The sequence below is a fragment of the Ictidomys tridecemlineatus genome, chromosome 13, assembly GCF_052094955.1.
Source record: "Ictidomys tridecemlineatus isolate mIctTri1 chromosome 13, mIctTri1.hap1, whole genome shotgun sequence".
NCBI lineage: Eukaryota > Metazoa > Chordata > Mammalia > Rodentia > Sciuridae > Ictidomys > Ictidomys tridecemlineatus.
In genome coordinates this window covers 30,114,247-30,132,156 of record NC_135489.1, presented here as the reverse complement: position 1 = coordinate 30,132,156, position 17,910 = coordinate 30,114,247, and the positions used below count along the sequence as shown (strand labels likewise).

Genomic DNA, 17,910 nt, shown 5'->3' with positions numbered 1-17,910 from the left:
ACTATTTATAATTTGTCAAAATTCTACAAGATTTCTTTCTATTGTAAATGATAATTTCTTTTGTGTTTCAAATCACAGATTTTTATTTATTTATTTAATTGCTACTGGGAATTGAACCCATGGTTGCTTAACCACTGAGCCACGTTCCCAGCTCTTTTTTATATTTTATTTAGAGATTAGGGTCTCATTGAGTTGCTTAGGGCCTTGCTAAATGCTGAATCTGGCTTTGAACTTGTGATCCTCCTGCTTCGGCTTCCTGTGCTGCTGGAATTACAGTCGTGTGCTACTGTGCCCAGCAAGTCATAGACTTTTTAAATAGAGCCAAAGGAAATTACAAATTTGAAAATTTAGGGAGAAACTAGATATGAAAAAGCAAGTTGAAATTAAAGTAGCACACATTGTTTTCATATTTATTCAGTGGGATACATAACCTGATTAATGTTTTTCATAATTTTTTTATCTCATTTTAGCTGGATATTGTGTGATTACATATATACTTGGAGTCGGAGACAGGCATCTGGATAACCTTTTGTTAACAAAAACAGGTAACAGAATGGCTACTAGCACACACATTTTATATGCCAATGATTTTTACTCTAGTATTTACTTACTAACAAAAAAAGTTGCATAAGTTAAAATAAAGCATAGTGTATTTTAAAAATTGGTACCTTGGAAGAACATTTAGGGAAACTCCCATCCCTTGTAACAGTTGCTTTAGTAATAATCCTGCAGATGGATGCTCATCCAGTCTCTATTTCTGAACTTGCAGTGTCTCTGTGAAAAGCCCGTAATGTATGTGAGCTGTTTAGTTTCTTCCTGTGTAGCTCTAATAAAAATGCTTTCTTTTAAAAAATATGCTTCACTCTAAAATAACATCCACCTCTAATAATCATTCTTAGCCCCCTTCTTTCTGATAACTTTAGTCTTTGCAAACAGTATTTAAACTAAACTAAAAGTTCTCTATGTAAATCCATTTATTTAACCCAAATTGAAATATCCAACTGCTTTCTTGAAATCCTAATTATATATAGACAGTTATAAATGTTGTCCTCTTCTGTATTATAACTTCCTAAAATCTCCTCTTACCTTATTTTCCAATCTCAATAAATAAATAACAATATTATCCATCCATGTTTAAGCCTTAAAATCAATCTTAATACCCCTCTTGACTTCATCTCACTTAACAAACCTACTAGGAAATCTTACTTTATACTTCACTTCTAGAATAGATCATGAAGTTGCTCACTGTCTGCATTTCTACTCTTCTATCCTACTTGAAGCCACCAACATATTTTTCTCAATTTGAATAACATCTGAATTCTTTACTATAATTCTGTGGCTTGAAATTATAATCTGAATGTCAGATCAGACTCACAGCAGGTACCTTTGTTTCTCCTCTTTTTTAGAAAGTTCTTTTCTTTGCAGGACTGACATTGATTATCAGCCTTGTTCTAATAGTATTTCCTTAGAAAGCCCCTTACTTCTTCTCTAATAACATATATGCCTTATCCTCTATTATTCTCTCTGCATGACTTGTTTTCTTTATATCACCTATCACTAACTTAAGGTATTTTTTATTTAATCCAAAGAATATTTATTGAGCAACTATTAGATGCTGAAGATAGCAATATAAATAGGACAGAAATTCTTGTATTTACAGAGCTCATGACTAATAGATATCCCTTTCTGGGTGTAAGTTCTGTTACAACAGAGACCTTGTCTATTCATGATTCTACCGTGCCTCTAGAACCTTGAACACCATGTATTTAAAGTGTTTAGCAAAGCAGTATTGAATGAATATCTCATCTCTTCTAAGTAGCTTTTCTTCTTTGGGTCAAATAATCCAAGTTTCAGCCTTCAGTAGTAAATAGATTTCCAAATTGCTTTTTAAATTGATCTCTCATATAAAGTTTTTTTTTAATTTGTTTTATTTTATTTTTTACTATTCCTTTGTGCTATGGTAGCCAGAATTTAATATCACTCATCAAATGTAGCCTAGTTACATGATAACCCTATTAATTCACATAATCTAGCATTTCATATATTCATTTAAAATTATTACATGTGAAGAGTCATCTCCACATGTTATGTGGAGTTTGCATTTGTGATGTCATATCTGTCCAGACCAGGCAGTTCCTTTAATGACCAAGACCAAAGGAGCATAACCAGGTGGTTATGGAGATTCTCAACTAATTTACCAAAGGATATTTTTAAACACATTACAGTATTTGGAGAGAATTGTAATTTAGAAGGTATTTTCGTACTGTATTTTTGTTTTGTTTTTCATTAGTTCTTTTTTGGTTGAATCTTTTAGCCACCAAGAATCAAGCAACCAAAATGATTTTCTTTATTTCTAGAATGTAATTATTTTATATCCACAATGGGATTTTCTCTTGAGTAGAAATCATTACCTCTAAAATATTTAGGGATCCTGCTTATTTCTTTTGAAAATTGTTAATCAAATTTTCAAGTAATAGACCGTTTTTTTGTTGGATTTTGAGAAGTGCTTTCTCTCCTGTTTGGTCAGAGTAATTTTAAGAGCAAGATTTGGAAAGAGGAGTCTACTTAGTGTACCTTCTCTGTTATTTCATTTTTGAAAATTTAGTTATAAAATTTCAGAAACAGAAGTTTTAAGCTTATTACATGAGGTTTCCACTAGAGGGTGCTCCAAATTTGCCTTTAAAAAACAAAAACTTCCTTTAAAATGTAGCTAGATAAGAGGCACATTCTTTTTATTTCTTTTAGTTCAGTTTACTTAGCTGCTCTGTAATTATTTTACCCAATTATATTATGTGGTAGCATCTTAAGTCTTCCTTACTAAGGAAAAAGTTTTCAAATTCTCAGTTTAGTTTGAACAAAATTAAGACAGAAAAATAAAAGAGTAATGTATCCCTCAACTTCTAAAAATTTATTTTTAAAATTTCTGTTGTTGTCTTTTACTGATTATATTTCAAAGCAATTTCAAGTTACATTAGTTATATATATGATATAAATACACATAAATATTAAAATGTGTAGCTTGGACAAAGTGAAATTTGTGGCTCATTGCACAAAATATATTTCAGTGCCCTTAAAAATAACTCATATTACTATAAAGTATCTTTCATTGTTTATTTGGAGTACATTATGCATTTAACACAGAGTTTAGAGCATAATGAAAATTTAGAAGTTTGGATTGTCCAGTCTCTCAATCACTGATGGAGCATTTTTTAATTTATCAAGCAACATTTCTCTTGTTCTTCAAAATAAAATACTTTTGTCTGCAGTTGTCGTTTGCCAGCATGGAAAGGTTTGGAGTGTGACTCTGCTTTGGATGAAACTGGTTGTGAATAGTTAACTAGAGTTCCTTTGTATCATCCACATCCTGTACCCTGCCATGAGAGACAGACCAGAGAAGGGAGATATCCAGATTTCATTTCACTGATATCTTTTTGAGAACTTGACCTTTTCAAGCTGTTCTGTCCTGTGAATATAGATGAGCCAGAAAAGGTTCCAGCTAAGAGCTCTAGGCATGTGCAAAAGAAAATGATTCACTGCGTGTGGAAAATATAAAAATATACAAAGGTAATACACTAAAATGCAAACTGTGAGTCTAAATTTAGATTTCCCAGAAATTTCTATTGCCCTTGCTTTATTTAGTTTTGGATGCTTTTAGCTTGGTGGACATTTCTTTAGCTTGTGCAGTAGAGGGCGCTGTGTGCCCACGGTGAAAGTAAAAGCAAGGAAATTCCTTTGTCCATGTACTGCCATGTGGTCAATCATTACATGGTTTTCTTTAAACAGATTTGGAGTGCATAATAGTTCATGTATTAGTGCATCACTATAACATTCTCTGGGAAATAAGTTGCAAATTTAAATTTAGAGAGGGATTGAAAAAATAGATCCCCCCCCCAGAATTGTTCTTAGAAAAAGCTTAAAAGAAGTTTCTTCAGGGAAATTGAATTTAGTAGGATCCAAATTAAATACCGTTTGAGGTTTATCTCAACCTTGTTGAGAAAGATTTTTGTATTTATTTTTGAGAACTTGAGGGGGGAAAAGTTCAGTATAATATTAAAAATATTCATTGTTCATGTTAAATATACTTTATAATAGAGTTAATATGCAAATAAATGAAAGAGTCACAATTGAAAACAGGGAAATGGGGTCTTTACTAAACGGAAAATTAGTTGAGACTCTAAGGATGGCCCCTCTGCTCTTGAGTTTTCCATCTGGAAGAGGTGGAATGTATTTTTATCTCTCTTGGAACTTTACAGTAATAGGCTTTTGAGCCTTTCTCAGAAAGCTCAAAATAAAGAACAATCATTTTGATCTCCTATCATGATTTTCTTTATCTTTTCTTAATTTTATGTGAAACTGAGTAACTTTTTTTTTTAATATTGAGAAAAAGTTTCACAAAACAATGTGTTAAAGCTCTAAAGTCAAATTTTGGGAGATTTGGGGTAAAGTGCTTCATATCTCCCTCTTGATTTAAATGTAGGAATACTAAAATCTTGTCCTTGGTGGTAGTATGAGGGTTGAATGAGGTTATATAATAGAGTTCTACTTGGTACTGAGTGCAGAGCACACTCCTTAAGGGTTAGCTGTTAGGTATTGTTTGTTTATTTTACCACCATGAGATAAGGGTGTCTGTCATTCTTTCTTTAGCTTATGTAGTTATTTGAACTCATAAATTGAGAAAAAAGAAAATCATTAATATGTTTTAAAAATTTCTTTCTCCTACCCTTTAAAATCCAAACTTTTTTAAGATACTTCCTTATTCTCTTTTGAGTAATACTTTAACAATGTAGGAGGGTTTATAAGAGAAACAGTTAATGTGATTATTGATTTAATGTCATTCTTTCTATATTTTAAAGTAAATCTGTGTATTTTAAAACTGATATTTACTATGCTTGTTTTATTTTTTCCTCAGGTATAATATAGTTTATAATATTTAAAACATTCTTACATAGAAAGATCTTCATTGCTCTTCAGATAGCGATGCCTCTTTGGCTATTGGCATTTTTAATTATTGAATTTGGTATATTAAATATACCATAAAGTATAAGACCACACACTTAATGTGCTTTCTTACTTTCTGGGATGTAAAGGAAAGGAATTCAGAAAGTCTGAAGTATTTAATAGGCAAATACTTTCAAAATGAATACAGAAACTAGGTTTTTCATGTCATTTTTATCCTTTGGGGTTTCTATGTAAACATTTCTTTCTTAACGTTACTATTAATTACTTATTTCACTGGTTTATTCATAGTCAACATATGCATGAGAGAATCAGTCACAGATACATGTTATCCACACTTTGTCTTTATCGATCATCCCTTCAGATGTTTAACAATTAGGACTTGTATTCATATTTTATCATTTTCTTTTAGACATTAAAATGTCTTCTTTGAAAATTGCTTGGATATTCAGTATCAAAAAAATCAGTCTTAGCCCTATCACGAGAAAGATGAAAATGGTTTCTATAAAAGTACCTTTTTTCCCCCAAAGTTTGTGTTAGAAGGACTGTTTTAGTTTGTTTCTCTTAAAAAGGAATAAAAAAAGTAAGGTGCAATACCATGCATTACTAAGGAGGTAGAAGTTTCCTCATGAACAAAGTATCCAAGGCTAAGTCATAAAAAAAGTGTTGGGCTTGTATGGAATGCAGAGAAAGAAAAGCATACACTGCAGCAAAACTGAAATAAGCATTGTTGTTGGACTATTGTTTAGGCTTATTTAGTAATTTGGGGAAATCAGTTTGTTTCCTTTCGAATCATCTTTTATGTGGCAAACTTTAATCCAGGCATTGGAGTAAAACTATATTTGTAATATTAAAATTTTAAATACACATTTTTATATTAGATGATGCATTCTTTAATGCTAGGTAAATACTGTGTTGCTTTGCAATGAATAACTTTTAATGAGGCAAAATTTTAATGGTTATATGGCACTAAATGTTGTGCCTTAAAGTAGTAACCATAAACTAGATTAATAAATAGTTAATGCTTTCGTAATGCCATTTTAAACAAAATGTGTCAAATGTTATGGTAATGAGGTTGTACAACATACCATATCTATTAGTCTTGACTATGAGTTTTAAATCATTTAGGTTATTAATCCTATTAGGATTTCTCTACAATAATCTAATTAAAATTGTGAATTGTATTAGTATAAATTAGACCAGAAGTCCCCAAACTTCAGTTTGTATCACAGTCTCCTAAGGAGTTTGGTAAGATTCAGATTGCTGGGTTGCAGCCTTAGAGTTTTTGAAACTACTTAGAATATGTGGTAGGGCTTAAGAATTTGTTTTTGTAGCAAAGAAAACTACCCATAGTTATCTGAAAAAGCTATTAAAATTATCTTTCCTTTTAAAAATACTTATCTGTTTGAGACTATATTCACTTTTTTTAAGTGCAGTCAAAACAACATAATAGAATTTTTTAAAAAAAGCAAATATGAGAATTCAGCTCATAATATCTCCTATTAAGGTAGAATATAAGACGGTGCCTGCTTTTTATTTTTAAAGATATTTTTTACAAAAAGCAAATTGTTGAAATGTAATAAACATTTTTACATGTTTTTAAGGACTCAGTTTTAATGTTAAATATAATAAATATTGATAGGTATAACCCACATAAAAAAAAAAACTTTGTAAGGGTCCTCAATTTTAAGTGGATAAAAGGGGTCTGAGACAAATATCTTAGAATTGCTCATCAGAGGCTGCTTTTTTTTTTTTTTTTAATTTTCAGTGGGTGCCGGCTACTTTAGACATTCAAATGGTTGTCCAAAAAATAGGAATAACGCAGGGAATACATTTTTATTGCCTTGAAGACTGTAGGAAAAATGAAAATACATAACATTTTAAATTGTATATTTTTGGATAGAACAAGACTTTATAGTCAGGTACACTGTCCAAGTAGGTATTGTTTCTCCTGGTTCATTAGCTTAAGTTTGTATTTATAAGAATGCCTTCTTAACAGTTGAATGTGAAATAACAATATTGGAAATGTAAAATAAAGTTCTACCATTAAATATTTTGGGATTGAATCCAGGGCCTTTTAATTTTTTAGAATTTTATTTAGAGACAGGGTCTCACTGAGTGGCTTAGCGTCTCACTAATTTGCTGAGGCTACCTTATGAACTCGTGATCTTCCTGCTTTAGCTTCCCAAATCTCTGGGATTACAGATGTGTACCAGGCACCCAGCCTTAAAATATTTTTAATTTCAGTAGTGTCTATTCTCTTTAATTCCAGAACCTCAAATGTCTTGAATCAATTTTTAGAAATAAGTTCTTGTCACTTATATAAATAACAGGAAAATTTGATTAGCACCCTCATTCCTTATGTAAAGTTGGTGACCATGGGAGATAATTATAGTTAGTGATTGCTTTGTTTTATATATATAATTTACTTCTTCATGGTTTAAGGTGATAGATTACAATAAGATCTCACTTCTTAAATTGCTTAATTAAATATTTTTTATATCATAGAGCACATTTTTAAGACCCTTACAAGTTTTTTTTACTATTAACTTTTAAAAGCACATTTTCTTTGGTATGTATGTGGATGCATTTTCTTAAAACATTAATAGCTTCTTTTCAAAATACATGGGTCTTTGAACTTTCAAAGCACAAAAGTGACTTTATTGATAGATACTGAATCTTTTATGCCTTATGATTGAGCCATAATCCTGTTATTTGAGAGTTTTCTTACAAGAAGGATAGAAATATACCCTTCATTTATAAGCAATGATGCATAGGCAACATTGAAATTCCAGTAGTGGCTTATAGTGAAATAAAGAACATTGGACTAGATTTCCTGTTAAAAGCATGACACCCATTAAGGAATCCATGTGTTACATACTGCAGTTTTGTACCAAAGACTGATCATATTGGTCATCTGCTCAAGTACTGAGAATCATTAGGAATTACATGGGTAACAAAAATGTTATTTAAATAATTATATAAAGCAAAGAGAGTTTATCTATATTTAGAATGCTATTAACTTCTCAGTCTTTTTACCTCTTGAAGGGTAAAATGGTCTGTGACCAAAAGGTAAAAATAGTTAGAACTCCAGAATGAGAATGAAGTGCTAAGAGAAGTGTTTGCCATAGTTGGACAGAGAGTGTCTGGTTAGTTAACGGCTGTGAAATCCTTCACAGAAGTAGACCATAGACTTCACCACCACATAGTAAATTAAATTGATAGCATACCCCATGGACCTTAAGAAACTAGGAGATGTCGCTTTTTCAGTGAGTTATCAAATTCCTGTCCTGAAACTGTTCTTCATATTTTTTGAATCATGGTCTTAATTTCCCTTAAGAATTTGGTGAAGTATATGGCTCTCCCCAAATTTGATTTCATTGTATTTAGAGACTACTGAAGCCCATTTGGAGATTTTGAAAGGGAGTCTCCTCTTTTTCTCTCTTCTTTAATTTTTTTTTTTTAATGATAGGCATTTAACCCAGCACTTTGCACATGCTAAGCATTCACTCTATCAACTTAGTTAAACCTCCAGCCCCTGAAAGGAGTTTTTTAGTAGTGAGTGATACATAGGTCTCTTAAATGGATATGAAACTCCCAACAGTGATATTTAATAATTTTATCAGGTACTACATAGAACCTGATGTTACTTTTTTGTGTATCTACTTTCACATAACTGTAAAGTAAAATCAGATTTATAAATTAAATCAATAGTATAAACTGATAAAATTTAATTTCAGCAACATTAATGTGACAGATGATACGCTTTTGAAACTAAATTGTCATTCACAGTGTGAATATTATGCAGATAGTGTAGAGTGAGTTTGAGCTGCAGTGTCACACCCCAAATAAAAATTCTTAAACTATTTTTCTGTGCTTGTACTTTAAAACCTGTGTTTGTTCAGAATGCTGTCCTATAATTTTAAGGTGCAGTCTCCTACTTAGAATCTTTCAACTTTATGATGGTATGAAAATTATAAATAGTCTCTAAAAACTGCATTGTGAATTTTTACTTTTGATCTTTTCCTGAATGGCAGTGTGGTATAATACTCTCATTATGCTGGGCAGTGGCAGGGAGCCAAATAAACAGTCAGTGTTCTACAGTGTACCGAGTTGCTAAGTTGTGATATTTTGTAGATAAGTTTAATAAATGCATGTTTAACTGATAGTATTTTCAGCTTACAGTAGGTTTGTGGGGATATAACCCCCATCCTATGTCTAGGAGTATCCTTATAACTAATTCTGTTTCTACTTTGTTAGTATTAGCTGGCAGCAATAGCATTGCCATTTGATACCAACCCCCAAACACTGAAATCATAGGGGGATACTAAATACTGATCATTCAGATGATCCATACTTGGTATCTGTTAATTTTATTATAGATCATGATGAAAATAAAGAAAAATTTAAAATAATTTTCCTTACAAATTATATCATTTCTAAGCCAGGTATGGTGGTGTACACCTGTAATTCCAGCAGCTTGGGAGGCTGAGGTAAGAGGAGCACAATTTCAAAGCCAGCCTCAGCAACTTAGCGAGGCCTTAAGCAACTTAGTAAGACCCTGTCACAAAATAAAATGTAAAAATGGTCTGGGGATGTGGCTCAGTGGTTGAGGACCCCTAGATTCAATCCCTGGTTACCACCCTCCTCCAAATACAAAGAACTATATCATTTCTAGAAGAAAATTTCTGGTATCAGCAATATTAAAAGCTGCCTAGCTAAAATTGTGGAATTAAGAGGTCATTAAGATTTATTTAATGCAAAATAAATATAATGAGTGCTCCTATATTTTAGAAATTATCTTAGGTTTCAGGACTGTAACAAGTAAACCTTAATTCTTGACTATAAAACTTTTACTGGCTCATTAAAAGGTTAGTTGGGGAGAAAGATTAATGTATACCTAGCTAAGGGGTTGAGTTAAGCACAAGTAAAATAGCAGCCTGATTAATAACTGCTTACCAGTGTCTACAGACATGTAAGCTAGAGGACTGTTTAACTAAGCATTTGCTACTTTTTTTGTGTTTTTGTTTACAAAGCCTTGTTTCTATATTCTATAAGTTTATTTTTTTATTTGTATTATTAGTTATCTATTTTTATTTGTAATTCCCTCTATCTTACCTCCCCATGTGCCATTTACTATACTAGGAATATTCATTTTTTTTAAAAACTAGTTATTGGAAGATTTTGACCAGTGGTCAAATTGGGTCAATGTAACCTGGAATCAGTTAGAAATAAATACATTTAAAAAAGAAAAGAAAAAAATGGATGATTTGAATAAATGAAAAATTAGTTATTTGTGCAATTGGTGTGCTAGTACTTATTCTACATCAGGTAATAGACCTTGGGGTAGTTGTTATGATGAACATTCATACATAGATCATTTCTCTTTCTATTTGGAGCCCATGTCCCAAACTTGGCACAACTTTTGTAAAATTCCAGAGAAGTTGCAACATAGTTTCTTTACTCTTGTTTAAAAATAGTGCTACTATCTTATATAGAATTTTACTTAAAGTTAATGTCATAATTACCTAATAGACTTTTTAAACTACTCAACTTTCAAAGTTATATAAAATGTACAGCTTAATTTATTATTTATATTTTTCTTGTGAAAAAATACCTAATGGAGTTGCCATGAATGTGAAGTTGTTTATCCCTTTAATATTTGATTTTACTAGTTTCTGGCAGTTGTGATCATCAGATACAATGAACATATAAATATCAATTTAGTGTATTCAAATGCTTTAAAAGTGGTTGTTTTAATATTTATTTTTGGACAAAGTACTGAATTTTAATTTTTAGGTAGTATTTGAGGTTTGTAATATAAATATTTGTAAGCCACTTTTAAAGACCTGGTCATGGGGTAGTAAATGGCTTGATTTAATTTTGAAAAAGTTCTGTTGGAATAAATGATAATAATAGAAACTAATATTAGATGTTTATTGTGCTCTAGGTACTGTGCTATTAGTTGTTTTTCCTTTCAATTCTACTTTATGAGATAGTTAGCAATATAATTCTGTTTCTCAGTTTAGAAAGTAAGAGAAAGGTTAGGCAACTTTGTCGAGCCACTTAATCAGTTGAGATATAAAAATGTCTTTTGTACAGTAGGGCAACTGCAGTCCTGATTTCAAGTACCTGCCAGTGCATCCCTATTGACCTGGGACTTCATTGCCTTATAACCAGAGGCAGTTCTATGCCTATCATCCTCTTATGTGTTTCACAGTCACCTAATGACAGTAATGATAACTCAGGCAAAGTCGTAGGGAGAAAGGTATCACTAACATCTTAGTGATAGAATCAATTTGTAAAAATATTTTGCAAGATGGAAAATTGTTCAGAAATTTAGGAAATGCAATTGAACAAGGAAAGTTATTGGCTGGTAGCTTTGAGGGGAGAAATATTCAAGTTCCTTAAATAAAAATGGAGAGTTAAGTTCCCACATAAAACAGGTTATAATATATTACAAGACAGAAAGAGTAGGTTGTTCTAGAGAAATTTTTTGGTTAGCTTTTAAAGTGAATTAATTTAATGAATGCCTATCATGTGCCAGAAACTTCCGAGGCTGGGCACTCAGCAATGCACTAAACACCTAAGTCCTAAATCTCTGTCTTGGAAAAGCTTAAATGTATGATCCATGAGGTTACTTTTTGTGTTAAAATGTGTCCATACTTTATATCTACTTGTAAATTACAAGATGTTTTATGAATTCTGTGGTGAATCGTCCTCTAAAGGGAATTACCATGTTCTTGCATGCCTGCTGTATGAATTTAATGACTACTGTAGGTTTTTTCTTAACGGGAACTACAGCTGTGTTTAGTGCTTGGCAGACATGAATCCTGTGTTTGGTTTCCTAGTCTGAAGCTAATTAGTGACACAGATTAGTTGAAAATGGTTCTAAAAAAAATAGTTGAAAAGGAAACTAACAATGTAATTTGAAATTTGTTTTTTTTAAGTTTTTTTTATTTGTATACTTTTTTCTTTTTTTTCTTAATTTGTTTTAATTAGTTATACATGACAGTAGAATGCACTTATATACTTTGATACAATTCCTCATTTTTCTGAGTATACATATTGTAGAATCACATTGGTCATACAGTCACATATAATTTGAGATTGGGGGATTTTTTTTTCTTTTTTTGAGTAGTCATAAAGAAAAGATTCATCTCAAGAATACTCAAATAAAAGTAATGGTCTTCCACACATTAAGAGCAGTTCATTTTAACTTATTGTCATAGGAAATTTGCTCCCTAGATTCTTATCTTTGCTGATACCTTAAAATGTTGTCCAGACTTTGACATAATAAATACCAGAATAAAAGACATTCTGGAAAAGTAGGATTTAAATTTTTGAATTAAATTACTGTGGAATGATTTTGAGTTTAATTTTATCAGAACAAATGTGAATTAAAATGGACTAAAATTTACTCTGAAGGGTGCTCTCAAATCTGGAAGTACTTTTTTTTTTCTTTTAATTAAGAGACTCTGTTTATACCAATTGTATGGCATATCTTCCGGGTTTTAAAAATAATTCTGGAAACAAATAAAGTTTTTTATTTACATCCAGGTAAACTCTTCCACATAGACTTTGGTTATATTTTGGGTCGAGATCCAAAGCCTCTTCCTCCTCCAATGAAGCTGAATAAAGAAATGGTAGAAGGAATGGGGGGCACACAGAGTGAGCAGTACCAAGAGTTCCGGAAACAGTGTTACACAGCTTTTCTCCACCTTAGAAGGTAAGTGGATTTGTTTGATATAGAGAATTTTAGTATTATTATAGATCACATGAACAAGTTATTCAAATACATCATTAGCATCACTTTCTTTTTCAGATGACTGGAAACAGTATTTTTTAAAGTATTTGTTTAGTTGTGGATGGACATGATAACTTTATTTTGTTTGTTTACTTATTTATTTATTTTTATGTGGTGCTGAGGATCGAACCCAGTGCCTCACATGAGCTAGGCAAGTGCTTTACCAGTGAGCTGCAAGTGCGTTACCACTGAGCTATAATCCCAGCCCCCAGTATTTCTTAATTTATATTTTGACATCTATTTTGATAAAGTCTGATATCAAAGGGGAAAGATATACAATTTCTTGCTTTCCTACTAATTATCACATTACCAAATCTGGCCAACTAGGAAGTTGGCATTATGCAAGTGTAGGAAAACAGGGAGCTTTCAAGGTCAGGGGCATGACCTCATCTTACTGAACATGCTTTGCCAATTTTGACAGTACTAGGATAGAAAGAAGATTAGAGACACTTCATACCTTTCAGATCTCCTTGAAGGCAGTCCTGGATTGTTTCAGTCATCATGCTTGAGTTTGAAGAATGAAGACTTTAACTTATTTAGAGTGATATTAGTTCAGTCAATTTGGATCTTTACCACCTTTATCAATTTGAATTCTGAATGCTCTTCAGGAACATTTAGAATTTTGTTTATTGATTGAAGCGTGAATGTTATATATGATTTCCTCTTTTTTTAATGCCTCATCACTCATTCTGCTATAAAAATGTTGATTTTTTTTTCTCTATCCCTTGTTTTTTCTTCAGTGTCACGTTCTGCTTTTGATTCTGATTTGCATAAGACTGAATAATGAATCATCAGGGAAAAAATGTCATGTTTATTAAATTCAGGACATGGTTCTTATGATTAGTTAAAAATGACAGAATTGTTTGATTCCAGAGGTATTTTAACCTAACTGTGGAAAAATGAATTTTTTTAGTCCAACAGAAAATTCCAGTGTGGGAGACATGCCCACATACTCTCCAGGTGAACATTTAATCATTAGGAAGAGAGTTGCTTGTGCATGTGGCTTCGTTACAGTTTTGTTTTTGTTTGTTTTTCTTTGTAACCTCAGTTACTTGGGTTGGACTTGAAACATAGGCAGTCAGTGTATGTTTCTTGAATGAGAATTCTCAGTATTTTAAGAAAACTCCCAAAATCTTTGCTTTGAGGTCAAGTTCCTGAGTGATTTTGATGCTGCTAGTCTCAGAAGAATAGCAGTACTATATTAATCAGGTTTCACTTTTTGCAAGGGCTAAATGCACTTACTTTATAAACTCTTTCATGTGTCACACACTTTACACCATGCATTTTATAAATAACTGGTTTATTTATACTTTGTGTGGCAGAATAACTCAGTTTTACTCCCCAGCAATGCTAAAAAAAAAAAAAAATGAGATGATTAGTGTTCTTTTGATCTGCTTGGTGATGCAATAACACTTTCAGAGAGAAGAGAGTTCCACTTAAATATCTAGGGTTTGTAATTTAAAATAGTCAAAGCCTGTAGAAAACTAGATGGAACCATGGTGATTTCAGTGAAGAGGCAGACAGGATGTTATGGAATGATAGCTAGAGAGTGTCAAAGGTGTTCTATCTTACTGAAAGCAGAAGGAAAACAATGTGCTTTATAAACTGTCATTGATAATGGATTAGTAACAATTCAGTAGAATGAGAAAACAGAAGCAAGTTATTAATTTGGAGATGAAGTTAACTTTCTTAAATACAAAGAAAAATCACAAAGAGATTAATCTTAATAATCATGTGCTAGATTTTCATGAGAATTGTTCTTTTCTTTTAAAAATTTTCCTGTCATTTAAGATCAGATAGACTCTAATATTTTGATAAACGCTGCCCCACCCTCCACCAGTACTGGTGATTTAACTCTGGGTCTCTCACATGCCAAGCAAATGTTCTACTCCTGAGTTATATCCTGGGTCTTTTTTTTTTTTTTTTTTTTAATTTTAAGACAGTGTCTTGCTAAGTTGCCTGGCCTTGAACTTGGATCATCCTCCCTCAGCCTCCTAAGTAACTACAAGTATAGGTGTGCCCCATCTACCTGGCTAATACTTATTTTTTAGAGTATGGTTTATTTATTTAAAAACCTTTCTTTTAGACTAAGAAAATCATATAGTTGGGTTGGAAATACCATTAGAGTCAAATGATCCTGTCATTTTTGCCAGAGGTGGGGGTTGGGGGTTGGGGATTGAACTCGGGGGCACTAGACCACTAAACCTCATCCTCAGACCTATTTTGTAGTTTTTATTTAGAGACAGGGTCTCACTGAGTCGCTTAGTGCCTCACTTTGCTGAGGTTGCCTTTGAACTCATGATCCTCCTGCCTTAGCCTCCCAAGCTACTGGGATTATAGGTCTGTACCACCATGCCTGACAGATACTGTCATTTGTAACTAATCATCAGACATGTCCTCAATTTAACAAACATGACTTTACTTTTTTTTCTTACTAAAATTTTTATTAACTTTATGTATTTTTTTTCTCTTCATAAAAAGCCTTTGGGTGTTTGGGGTTGTAGTTCATTGATAGAGCGCTTGCCTAGCATGTGAGAGGCACTGGGTTCAATCCTCAGCACCCTGTGAAAATAAATAAATAAAAAATATAGGTGTTGTGTCTATGTACAACTAAAAAAATATTTTTAAAAAAAGCCTTTGGAATATAAGAATTTAAACAGATGGTCAAAAGTTTGTTGGGATTCCTTTTGAACTAAGTCTATGAATGTTTACAGTTGTGTAGAGAAGAGAACACATTTAATGGTGTGTGGTGATTTTCATTCAACAGAATATTTTACCATCTCTTATAAATTAGTACATATTGCACTAGTTTTGAATTCTCGTGGCAACAATTCTAATGCTGAAACATTTTTAAATCTTATGTGTTCAAGGAGAATATAACTTTTCTTCCTAACCCATGTTTATGCAAATAGCATGATAGACACTAATGATGCAAAGATGGCTTTGCATTTTTACCTCAAAAGGGGTAAAAACATTCAATGCAGAAATTAGGAATTCACTTAACTATATCAAATAAGACTCTTATATTGTCTCAAAGAATGTTTCGATGAATCATTGCACATCAGTGAATTTGTTGGTCTCCCCACCTTTCTCCATTAACTATAGTGTTTCTACTTCTTGGAGTAGTATACTTATTAAATATTTTTACATAATTCAACTAATGTTTGTCCCATGCAAAATGATTAATTATAGGAGAATTAGACCTCAAATGTAGTGAATGATCTTTACATCATGTAATTAAATGTACTTTTTGACACTAAAGGTTTTTCCTGAAAAATTTAAGCCATCTGTATTTAACTAGTGGGTAGCATAATGATTGATATAAAATAGATAAGAAATAGGGTATGTTTTCCTTGAACACTATAGCAGACCTATTCCTTTTATAACCTTAATCTATGTCTAGACTCGATTTTGCATAATTTCCTACCCTATCATATTTTAACTTTAATCTTTTGTCTTGAATACTGATTTTAATGATTTCTTGTATTCCTTAGTCATATTTTGCTGAGTAGAAGATTAAATGACTGTCCTACTTAAATACATACTTTTAATTTTATTTTTTAAAAATATTTTTTAGTTGGACATGATACCTTTATTTTATTTATTTTTTTATGTGGTGTTGAGGATCGAACCCAGCGCTCGCATAAGCTAAGCAAGCCCTCTACCACTGCCCCAGCCCTTAGATATTCTTTCTTAAGTAGAAAATGCAAGTTAATGACAACAGCCATAAAAGAAACACACATTATGCTAAAGTCACATGTTTTAACATAGGTATTCACTGTTCATTAAATTACTTGTGGTTCTGGGGTATTGAGGAGAGAACAGTTCAGGTCCTTCTCAGAATTAATTGACCCGGGATGAGGATCAGGCCTTAATATGTTTAAAAAACCCTAAGGTGAATCTACTGGGCAGCCAGGTTTGAGAACTTCTGATATATCACTTTAAAAATTGATTCTTATATTTCCTTCCTGTGTATGGTAGATTCCTAAGGATTTCCCCATAAAAAGATGGGAAGAAACTATAAAGTAACAAAGCAGAGCATGAATAATCAAGGGTTAGTTGAGAGAGCAGCTTCTTCTTTTTTTTCTTTTTTTTAAATAGCATAGTATGAAATGGCTAGCTGTACTCTACTACCACCTCCATTGTGGCCCTCTCAAATGGATCTTTATTTTCTTAAGAGAAGGGCTTGGTGCCCCTTTTGCTCCCTGTTAATGTTTTCAACCTGTTTCTTCATTTGGAAAGCATTGACAGAACCTTTTATTAAAGATGACACTGTCAGATACTGTGTCCATCTGCCCACCTGCAGCACTGTCATTGTGTGAAAACTTTCATTGTCATCTTCATGATTCCTGCTGTGGCTTCAGCATCCACATAGGGCTAGTCTTTTGGGACTTGTCTTTCTCATTTATAGAGTCTGCCTTGGCCGCTCTCTTTAATCAATATTAGAAAATTTTTCTCTCTAAAATCTTAATCCCTAATTTCATACACTAAGCAAAACTTTGTTTCTTTTTTTTTTTAATCCTTTTTATTATTTTTCTAAGACAGGGTGTCACTATGTTGCCCAGACTGGCATTAAACTCTTCTGCTCAAGCCATTCTCTCCCCCTTAGCCACTTGAATAGCTTGGACTACAGACACGTGCCATTGTTCCCTATTTCTTAGCATATTTTTAGATGAGCCTTGCTTTCTGTAATTCTTCTACTTCACTGATAATGTTGTCTCATTAGTCTACCACCACTGTATAATCTACCTCATGTTGTCTTTTTGTTTCCCTTTCCCCCTAAATTTTATTGCCTAAGAATACAGTCACTCTTACTGTCCTTCCCTCTAAATCCCATCTGGCAATTTTATCTAGTGCTGTTTCTTCATCTGCCAAAATCCCAGCTCTGGTCATGTGTCCAGAGGGACAATTCTATGCCACTGAAGAAAATCCCAACAATAATCATGTTCTCACTACTGGGTTTTAAATCGCTGGTGTCAATTTGGGGCTATTTTGAACTCCCTTTACCCTGGAGGGCACATTTTGATAATGTCTGGAGACATTTTTAGTAGTCACAGCTGGATTAGTGCCACTGGCATTGAGTGGGAGAGGCCAGGATTATTGCTGAACATGACTTTGCTGTCTTTCTTCATGCTCCTTCCTAGCAA

General features: G+C 32.4%; 1 protein-coding gene across 3 annotated transcripts in view; it reads left to right on the top strand.

Moving 5' to 3' along the window:
- Positions 1 to 17,910, top strand: part of Pik3c3 (phosphatidylinositol 3-kinase catalytic subunit type 3) — a 120,609-nt gene that overhangs the window by 79,623 nt on the left and 23,076 nt on the right. For all 3 annotated transcript variants that reach the window (XM_078030101.1, XM_078030100.1, XM_078030102.1), the window contains 2 exons: positions 471 to 545; positions 12,517 to 12,685. In XM_078030101.1, coding sequence (XP_077886227.1) covers positions 471 to 545; positions 12,517 to 12,685 — 244 coding nt within the window. The remainder of the gene's footprint in view (positions 1 to 470; positions 546 to 12,516; positions 12,686 to 17,910) is intronic.